Source organism: Sminthopsis crassicaudata, chromosome 6 (genome assembly GCF_048593235.1).
Source record: "Sminthopsis crassicaudata isolate SCR6 chromosome 6, ASM4859323v1, whole genome shotgun sequence".
In the NCBI taxonomy this organism is placed as follows: Eukaryota; Metazoa; Chordata; class Mammalia; order Dasyuromorphia; family Dasyuridae; genus Sminthopsis; species Sminthopsis crassicaudata.
The window spans coordinates 162,506,184-162,517,032 of NC_133622.1; the positions used below are offsets into that span (position 1 = coordinate 162,506,184).

The window sequence follows — 10,849 nt, forward strand, 5'->3', positions numbered from 1 at the left end:
TTTGTGTTTGTTTTTTCCTAAAAGATCCCCAGTCAGGATTGTATTTGATTTAATGATTGATTAAATGATGCTCAGTCACAAATGTGCTGCATCTGTTACATTTTAGTATTGGCATATTCTACAATTCCATGTAAGAATAAATTGCTGTTTCATTCTGTACTGTAGCAACCTTGGGACACAGATGAAAATTTAAACCTTGTGGTTGAAGCTATAACACACACCCTTTCTAAACAAAAGAATTTTACTAGAAATTTATGGAAACAAGTCTTGTTTCCATTTTAAAATAAGGTCCTTTTTCTTTTTAGAGTACTAGTTAGTCTGGATTAGGCATTTGGTTAATGAAGATTATATTCAAGTTGATAAAATGTCTGGACTGATTTCAGATCTCATTCACAGATTATTATTTAAATCTACTTTAATCGCTTTTTTTCTGAATATGATTTATGTACCATAGAAATAGTAGTGAACTTATTTCTTGAAGCTCTTTGAAGGCTAAGATGTATTTTGGGTAATGGGAAGGGGTGCTACTCTTAGAGGAAGTGCATCATATGTTATTATAAAGGATTGGGAAATGTCTACTAATCTTTCTAATGAGTACTCTATCCCTTCCACCCCTCCTATCTCCCTCCGAAGGGATAAAAGGTGAGGTGGAGGTGGAGTGGGGGGCACATTTGAATTGCTAGGGTCAGAATTTTCCTGCAAATGTAGTAGTATGGTTTTGTTGGGCACTACCTCCTCCATAGTATTTTTTTGTGGTGTGGCGTGTGGAGGAGCTTGTTATCTAAACATTTGGAATCATTCATAATTTAATAAGTGAGCTCTTATAATTGAGGAGCTTTTGAAAGTGGGCATATAGGCTGGCATGTGTATGCCTGTATTCAGTTGTCTTCATAAATAAATAGTTTAGAAATGAACGGAAAATATGTATTTGGAAGTTTCCCTATAGAAATGTTGGTGGTTTTCCATGATTAGTAGTCTAGGTTTGTTGCATTTCCTGCAGGCTTTCTCCTGGGCTTCAGTGACCAGTAAAAACCTGCCTCCTAGTGGTACTGTTTCTTCCTCTGGAATTCCACCCCATGTTAAAGCACCAGTCTCACAGGTAACCAATCTGTGAACACATTGGATTGTATCCTTGTTACATTGCCAATTGCTTACTTTTTTTTATAAGTCAATCAGAAATTGTCATTGCTTAAGCATACAAAAACCAACTTGTCTTATATGTTTATGCACTCACTTTAAATGCTGAATCTCCATTACTTACAAATAGGTGGTATTTGAGGTATGAGTGTTGATATTGCAGATTAAGTTGGCCTCCAAAGAATATATTTTAGCTTAAAGGCTTCTTCAGAAAATATCTAGAGGTGCTAATTTTTATTTAAAAAATTATTATAGCAAGGAGGTTTTGGTCTTCTAATTATTCAGCCTGTGAGGAACTTAATTACTTTAGAAAAACACATTTAATAAAAATTTATTGTTAAAATAGAAAATAATCTTTTATTATATACTGTATATCAGTCATGTGTGGTTCACATCTTTAAAAATGGAGCCTGTACCAACTTATGACTGTAGTGTTCATTTACTGATCAAGTATTTTGCAAACTAGTGTCAGATTTTTGAAAAATATTGATAATGTAATTCATTACACAAAGTTTCTACTATAGTCATTAATTTAGGTTATATCAGAATTGATGATCATATTTATGCTAAGGAAATATTTTCCAAATAAAAAATTGGGGTCTATTTGGTTATCTTTTCCAATCGGGCATAATTTTAGATCAAGAATCAAAATTGATTTTTAGCTTTGAGGTATCTATGATTATTTTTTTAAGTCCTTGAAGTTCTTCTGAATAATTTCTGACATTTTTCAGCTAAAATCTTTTGAAAGACTTTGGTCTTTAAAACTATTGTTTTCATTTCATGCTCCTTGTGATAATTATGCTTTAAGCTGCTTGTGGTGTTGCTCAATTTTCATAGGACCCTTTTGTTAATTTTTTATTTCTCTGTGTCTTCATGGATTTTCTAGGTTTCTCAGCTAACTGAAAAGGGAAATTAGCTTTATTTTTGATAATTTTTTTAAATTAAAATTTTCATGTTTTTCTTTATTAAAAGTACTTTATGTCACCCATTCAGGTGTATGAAGCATATGTTGCAATTGAAAAGGATTTTCTTGCCCTTAAAAACTGCTAATGTTGGTTAGTTTCCTCATGACTGGGAGAAAATGAAAAGTATGCCCCTGCCAGTGACACAGGGAATTGCTGTCACCAATTCTTACGATAATGGACGTTGTCTTATAGTAAAAACAAAACAAAAACTGTTTGTATTCAGAAACTTTGATAAAGTCCCCTTTGAATAAGATTTTAATGTAATATATATTGCTCACATTAAATGATACAAAATTCTAGTGTTACTTGAAGTATAAATATACAAATAAATTAATGAACTTAATGGAAACTATCTAGTTCATATAAAATAGTATTCATTCAACTGTTTTTTAATGATTAATTGATCAGCATTTCTGCTTTTCCTGAAGTTATATTCAATAATTTTTTACAGTGACCTCCATTTTATAGGGCTTAGCACTCTGGCAAAATGTTAATTGTATTCTACCTTTCCAGGTAGTACTCTAGAATATGCAGTTATTAAACTTACTGTTAACTAACTTTCATTGACTGTTTGAACCAAGATTAATGAGAATGGGGAGCATTAGCACTTCTATAAATAAGATTACTAAAGAAACCCTGTTTTCCTTTTGACTTATTTGCCCCCTCATTCTGGCATTAATACACATGACTAGCATTCATATAATTATATATATTCATTTATAATTTTTGGAGTTTATTTACAGGTTTTTGGGTAGTGATTTGAGACTTTCCCCCTTTAAATTGCTGATTGTATTTCTTTACCCCTTCTGATCTTTTTAGTTTTACTTGATTCCTTTTATTTGGTTCATTTTAAACATAGAAAAAAGAAATTATTAGCTTAGGAGTCTAGTTCTTTTTTGTTTTGTTTTTTTGCTGAAGCAGTTGGGGGTCAAGTGACTTGCCTAGGATCACACAGTTAGGAAGTATTAAATGTTTGAGATCAAATTTGAACTCACGTCCTCCTGACTTCAGGGTTGGTACTCTCTCCATTGCGCCATCTAGCTGCCTCTCTAGTTCCGTTTTTAAAGATAAAACTTGAAAAAGATGCATTTAAGAAATATAAAGAAATTTAGTTTTCTCTTTGAGAGTTTCTAATGACACATTCATTAAAGTGCGATTTTAGTAATTTTTTAAACAAATACCTGTTTTGATCTGTAATAACCGTTCTTAGTGAAATCCTGTCTGTATAATACTTCCTAGTACATGATCTCAAATCTCATTCTCACAGTAATCCTGTGAGAGGGCAGGTAGTATCTGTCCAAAATGGAGTCCAGAGAAGTTAGTCTTTTTCCCTAAGGAAATTGCTGAGCTAGAACTCTAAATTCTGGTATTTCATGGAACTCTTGATATGGAAAACCTACATTGATTCATAAGCAACTCACCTATAATATATAATAATTGAGGGTTACTTGAGACCTTGAGAGGCTGTTAGTGAGTTACCCATGATCAGACAACAAGAACATAAATGTTCTGAGCCCAGCTCTTATTGATACAAAAGACAGTTGTCTATTCACTATTCCATGCTGCTTTTCAAAAACAAAATACTACTGTAAAAGAGTATTACTTAAAGTCCTCACTCTGATTCTTTTCTCTGGTTTTAGGTCATACAGATTTATTTTTTAAAATATCACTAATTTGTTACAATTTAAAGAGTGCTATAGAATTTTCAGCTCTTTTTTCATTAAAGAAACTGAGGTGAGAAGTACAGTGACTTGGCTGAATTTTGTCCAGTTGATGCAATAGAACCAAGGTTTTGAACACTGACTTCAAGACTTGTTTGTGGTTTTGTGCTCAATTATGTACTTTTTATAGTAGTAGTTTTGGCTACATTATTCTCAAAGAGTAGATGAGACAATTGTTTCTTTGAAATAGACCATACAGTTGAATTAAATCCCAGGAATGATTCCTCATTGGAGAACCAAGAGGGTCCTCAAAGTTGTAATGGATCAGAGATAAGACTAGATTATTTTCTGTATTGAAGGGCAAGAATTGCTTATAATTTATTTGTTCAACGACTAGAATAAAAGTTAAAGAATGTAATTTTTTGCTTGTTTCTTTATTTGTAAAATGGGGAAGTTGGATTAAATGACCTAAGGTTCTTTCCAACTTTTTTTGGTGGACATTTTAAGCCAAATAGATTCAACAATTGAATAGTTATCCATTTGTGAAAGAAAAAAAACGGTATGAAAATATTTGAAGGGGACATCAAAAATCTATTGGTAATTTAATTATATCAAGGAATTTGTTTGACCATTTGAGATGCTATAAGAAAATTATTGAGCTTCTGCCTTTTACATGAAAACGTATAACACATAGTATTTGAGGGACAATAGAAATTAATTGCCTATTTTTAATTTTATAAAGCTCTAGAGTTTTTTGTTGTTGTTGTTTTTTTTTTTTGTTTTTTTTTTTTTATCTTTTGAGTCTTCTGTTCATCTTCATGCTATCTTAGATGTCTGCAAGTAATAGTTATAGTCATGATATAATCTGCAAGTTATAGTCATGATATTTTTCTGTTAGTGAGGTAGACATTTATTGAGGGTGCCTATTTGGTTTGCTTCTTTGCTTTATAAGTTTTGAAAGTATATTTCCATGTGATGAGTATTTAAGCTTGTTTGAGATTATTTCTAGATTTTTTTTTTGTCATCTTTTAGTATTATCTGATTTGTGATTGGGAAAAATAGAACAATTATTTGAATTTCTTTTCCTTTACAACTTAGATTCTTATGAACCATGACTGATGGTGCTAAAGTAGTTTTTTCCCTATATTACATTCTGCATATTTTTCTTACCAATCTGCTTGGAAGCCCATTAGTTTGTATAAATTCACTTTCCTTTTAGGTCCTGCCTTAGTAAGCATTTTTTTACTTGTTAGTGGATCTGTCCTTGATCCAACCATAATAAATTAAAATTTATTTTTAATTGGTGAGTTAACTGGGCTTCCATAAAGAATAGAGAAGCAATCTACAGTCCTAGATTGGTACAGAATGCTGTATAAAAATTATTTTTCACATTAATAGGTCTTTATATTAAATTCTTCCTTAAATTACCATTATAGATATTTGTGAGCTGTTTGTAATTTTGAAAAATTTTTAAGTAACTGCTATATTGAAGATGCTAAGTAAGCATATTGCCTAATGGCATTTTTTCTCCCATTTTAGCCAAGAATTGAAACAAAATCTGAAGCTCAGTCTCAGCCACCTCGTGTGCGTGAACAACGTCCAAGAGAACGACCTGGTTTCCCTCCTAGGGGACCAAGGCCAGGTAAGCCTCTTTTTATCACCTTTGGTAAGCAACATTTAAAACATTTTTCAATTAAAATGATTTTTAATTAGGAGGGAGTTTCTATATTTTTCAGCAGAGTGCTGAAAATATGGGCATAACCAAAAAATGATTTTACTGCAGACTGTAAAATGTAGAGAAGTTCTTTCTCCACATTGATGAAATCAAAGGTCTAGTCCTTCTCCCTATAAGGAATATTTCATTGATGCCTTTTCTTTTTATATCAGTTGTTTGTGGCTATTACCCCCATTTCCAGTCACCCTAAACACTTCCTTAAAACAAAGAGAAACAGGAACATCAAGTGAGAGAGTCATAGCACCCAGTGAATGAATTCCTATTCCCTCATTTGTGCCCCCTGTCTCCTGAGCTCTGGGAATAAAATTCTTAAACACTTAATTCTTTCATAAGCAGCTTGATTGGCCCACTGGACCAATGTAGAAAATTGTTGAAAGATGCTTTAAAATTTGAATGTGAAAATTCAGATCTGGCTGCAAAGAATCCTCCTTTCTTGATGGCCTCAGTTATCAGTTTTCTTAAGTAATCAGATGAATCAGAATATGTTAGAAGCTCTGGGTACCTCTGGTAAGTACCAGAACTTTGAGAAGTTGCAAGAGTTCTAGAGAAGTCCCAGTGTCATAGCTTTAGAGCTGGAAGGAACCTTTGTTGAGGTCATTCAATCTGATTCCCCCCATTTTATAGATTAAGAAACAATTTACACAAAGGGGGAGAGACCTACCCAGGATTACATAGAACAGTAGAATTTGAATCCAAGTTTGTTTTTTTGTTTTATTTTTTTACTCCAAGTCAAGTAGTCTTTTTATATTTTTTCAGCTTAGCATAGTATTTAAATAGATACCAAACAGTTAATCTAATTTGGCAAAATTCCTTTTTGGAATTTTTGGTTTTTTTTCTGTGAGGACTTTTTTCTTTTTTTTTTAAATTAATAATTTTTTATTTTTTATATATATATATATATATGTATATATATATATATATATATTTTTTTTTTTTTTTTTATAATATTATCCCTTGTATTCATTTTTCCAAATTATCTCCCCCTCCCTCTATTCCCTCCCCCCGATGACAGGCAATCCCATACATTTTACATGTGTTACAATATAGTCTAGATACAATACATGTGTGTGAATATCATTTTCTTGTTGCACAATAAACATTAGATTCCGAAGGTACATGCAACCTGGGCAGACAGATATTAGTGCTAACAATTTACATTCAATTCCCAGTGTTCCTTCTGGGTATAGTTGTTTCTGTCCATCATTGATCAGCTGGAAGTGAGTTGGATCTTCTTTATGTTGAAGATTTCCACTTCCATCAGAATACATCCTCATACAGTATTGTTGTTGAAGTGTACAGTGATCTTCTGGTTCTGCTCATTTCACTCAGCATCAGTTGATTTAAGTCTCTCCAGGCCTCTCTGTATTATGTGAGGACTTTTTTCCATCCAGAACAAAAAAAAAGCATATTTTGATAGATGAATTTTCAAAAATAAATGAAATAAAAGAAGGAAAAGAAAACTGAAATATTGTGATGATTGAGCTTGACATATGAGAAGAAAGAAAATGCCCCTCCTCTGCAGAAATGAGACACTTTTGAATGGGGAATTGCATACTCTGTCATGTCAGACTCTTGATGTATTGGTTTGTTTTGATGAGCTTTGTTGTTTTTAATCTCTTTGATAGCTTGCTGAATAGAGAAGGGAGGGAAGGGATATTTTCAGAAATGAAAGGGATGTCAAGATAGCAATAACAATTTTTAACTTGTGAGAATGTTCTTTTTTGTTCATAGGTCGAGGAGATATGGAGCAGAACGAATCAGATAACCGAAGAATAATTCGTTATCCAGACAGTCACCAACTCTTTGTGGGCAACTTGCCACATGACATTGATGAGAATGAACTAAAAGAATTCTTCATGAGTATGTTTTCTCTTTAAAAATTTATTTTATTTTTTAAAATGAACAGATTTTTCTTGGCAGTGTAGTGAGGTAAAATTTTTGTTGCTTTATATTTTATTACTGGCCCATACTCTTTATAGCTTTGTATCTTCAGAAATTTGCTAATTTCTGGCAGTTTGTCACACAATCATAAGAATGTGATATACCATTCTTGCTACCTTAAGTGGCATATACTAAGATAGGGAAAGAAGGAGAAAGAATGTAGAACCTTGGTGGTGTTATATAGTTAAATGTAGGCAAATGGGGCAGGGAAATGGAGCCAGACCCAGGAAAGTATACGTTCTGTAGAGCTGCCATGACTTAGAGGGAGAGACTGGAATTCCTAATTGCAGTAGCTGCTGCTAAGATATGGGCAAGATATTGGCACCAATTATTAGTTATCTGCCACCTGCTTCCACTATTGAGTTTACCTTGATTCCAGGAACCTTCTCTTCAGCATTGACGTCTAGGGATCTAGATTTAGTTGTCACCAGTTAGGTGAATAATTACATTTCCTTATCTAAACTATCATTTGTTTCAGCTTAGAGTAAAGTTATTAAAATTCCTAAGTTGCATGATGAAAATTTCTGTGAAGTTTAAAAAAATATATTCTTTTTAAAGATTTTTTTGTGCTATTCTGTTTTTGTAGGTTTTGGAAATGTAGTGGAACTTCGCATTAATACTAAAGGAGTTGGTGGAAAGCTGCCAAATTTTGGATTTGTGGTTTTTGATGACTCTGAGCCAGTTCAGAGAATCTTAGTTGCAAAAGTAAGTTCTTTCAAATTTATCTGAGATAGTGTGATCTTTCTCTTGTATATGACAATACTAATGAAATTAATTAATTTCATAAGCTTATAAAGAGTTGTAAAATCCGAGGCTTTTTCTGAAGACTTCTATAAGGTAGAGAGGTAAAGCTAGTGGACTTGGAACCAGGAACTGGGTTACAGTTCCATTTCTATTTCTTATTCTTTCTGTGACTTTGAACATAATTTCAAAACTGTAGGAAGGTTTCAACTCCAACTACTATGATCCCATGACAAATCAGTGTATTCCTTGATGTAATTATGTGAATAATAAGTCATGAAATATAAATGTGTTTTTCATAGTTTGCTATTAGTGAGGAGGTACATAATTTTCTGTACTTCAGTACTTGGAGAGGGTGGGAGGTAGAAACTCAGGATTGCTAATTTGTTAGATAGAGAAGTAGGAAAGTTGATTAGGCCTTGATGTATTTTTGTTTTTAAAGAATTTTCCTTTTTCTCTAGTACTTAATGACTAAGTCTAATTTAACTACTTAAAACTTCTTTCCTTTTTTAAAGCCAATTATGTTCCGTGGGGAAGTCCGCTTGAATGTAGAAGAGAAAAAGACAAGAGCTGCAAGAGAACGAGAAACTAGAGGTGGAGGTGATGATCGTAGAGATCTTCGGCGCAACGATCGAGGCCCTGGGGGTCCTCGTGGCATAGTGGGCGGCGGAATGATGCGTGACCGGGATGGAAGAGGACCTCCTCCTAGAGGCGGCATGGCACAGAAACTTGGCTCTGGAAGAGGAACCGGGCAGATGGAAGGCCGTTTCACAGGACAACGTCGCTGAAACCCCACTGTTAGCAGACAGTCTTGGCAGTGGTACATTATTCGTCGTGTTTGCATTCTTGTTAATTTTTTTTGGCTTTGGAATGTGACACAGCCTTTTTGATCATTTCTTTGATGTGAAAAGCATCCTTTGGTTACCAGTTAAATTGAGGTGGACATTCTTTCCCCAATTTCACAACAGGATTCACATTGTTAATTTATAAATCTAGACTTGGAGAATTAAGGACTGAGAAATGACCAATATCTTAAATGATCTACAACAAAAGTGAACCTAAAAGACATGCCCAACTGAATTCGGGTCCTTTTCAGTCAAAAGTCCTCTGCTGCACATTTTGTTTAAGTGTTACTGTTTCTGCCTATTACTGTTGGAAACATCAATAGTGCAATTTGTGCAATTGGAGAATCTTGCCTTTTTTTTTTTTTTTTTTTTTTTTAAAGAACACTTGGCTAAAAAACAAAACAAAACAATACTAAACCCACCAACAAAAACAAAACAAAAAAAAACAGACTCGTGTTATGCACTTATCAAAATGCACTAATGGGTACTCTGAACTCAATTCCATTGACATCTGCAGGAGGAGGCAGCAGGAGAACAGAAAGTCCTTCTACTTCTTCTCTAGATAGAGAATAGATTCTGAAATGATGCAGGCATTTGGTCTGCTGGCTATGACCAACATGTGCACATGTAAACCTTACCAAGACTATAAGTATATTCCAGAGTGAAATCATTTAGGTGTGAACTAAATAATATGGTCCAGAACTCTATTGCTCTGGTCTTGAATATTTGACCAGTGTAGTAGCTCATCTAAGATTTTTCTACCTGCCCCTCTTCAGTCCAGGGATGGTTGGCTGCTCAACACACTCCTCCTCCCCTTTGTCCTTTCTTTAAGCTGTGTACAGTGAAAATTGTCCTTACTGTATTTTTAGTTCTCTGGTAATGTAATAAGCATGATGGTGCCTTCTCTTAATACATCATTCCAGTCTCGCTGGTGATTTTGTACAGTAGAGTGTATGGTTTGCTGTGCTGCAAAGCCAAACAGCTGCAAAATGTTTAAAGAAATCATTGAAATGTATAAAAATTGCAGTATCTTTAAATCAGTAAAAGTGACTAGCATGTTCTTTCCCTTGTTTTCAGTTAACAGCTGTGATGTTTTCTGTGGGAGGGAGGTGCGGTGGCATTAGGGAAGGGTGGGAGATAAGGGAGACATCTGAGTAGTCCCCAGGTCTGACTTTTCACTTAAAATGCATGAAGGTGAATGAGTGTTGGCATTTAGCATTTGGAAGTGTTTTTGAAAAGTCAATCAACTTAATGGATATTTCTAATAATTTTTTAAGTGATCAGATCTATATATGACAAGTAAAATAAAATGAGGATACTGCAATTTTCAGAGCAGAGGGCAGCTATAATTGTTTGCATTTTGTTTTGGGAGGGGAACTGTCCATTTTGCACAATTTTTGAACTAGTACCCATGTGGCTCAGAATTTAGGGCTGGGGCAACATCCTTTTTTATTTTTACATAGATCTTAAGCAATTCTGTGAGGAAGGTTTGCAACTACTGAATTACTTGCTATCCTGTCTTAACAGAGTTTAATAATACTGCAAAGCAGCAAAGGATATTACCCAGTTTTGTGCAGTGGCATTCAGTAAACACCAGTATCTGATACTTCAGGTTAGGAGTGAAGTGGATAAGTGTGACTGACCACTTAAAGCTGCTTTTAAACATGGAAGACCTCATTACATTGCAATCTTTTTTTTTTTTTTTTTTTTTTTTTTTTAAATACATATGGTATAGTAGCAAATGTTTCTGAATTATGCAACTGTTTGCTCTCTAGTAAACCGACAGATGATGCACATCTTTTGTTTTTCCTGTACTAAGTAATG

At 33.8% G+C, this 10,849-nt stretch overlaps 1 protein-coding gene across 7 annotated transcripts in view; it reads left to right on the top strand.

The window, feature by feature from the left end:
* The window catches only part of G3BP2 (G3BP stress granule assembly factor 2), a 37,263-nt gene extending 27,178 nt beyond the window's left edge, over window positions 1-10,085 (top strand). For 4 of the 7 annotated variants that reach the window (XM_074272765.1, XM_074272766.1, XM_074272764.1 and 1 more), the window contains exons 8-12: window positions 1,001-1,099; window positions 5,303-5,405; window positions 7,230-7,358; window positions 8,026-8,144; window positions 8,696-10,085. In XM_074272765.1, coding sequence (XP_074128866.1) covers window positions 1,001-1,099; window positions 5,303-5,405; window positions 7,230-7,358; window positions 8,026-8,144; window positions 8,696-8,968 — 723 coding nt within the window. In that variant the 3' untranslated portion in view covers window positions 8,969-10,085. The remainder of the gene's footprint in view (window positions 1-1,000; window positions 1,100-5,302; window positions 5,406-7,229; window positions 7,359-8,025; window positions 8,145-8,695) is intronic. The other 3 variants (XM_074272768.1, XM_074272769.1, XM_074272767.1) reach the window with 1 other exon arrangement.
* Window positions 10,086-10,849: the final 764 nt, after the last annotated feature.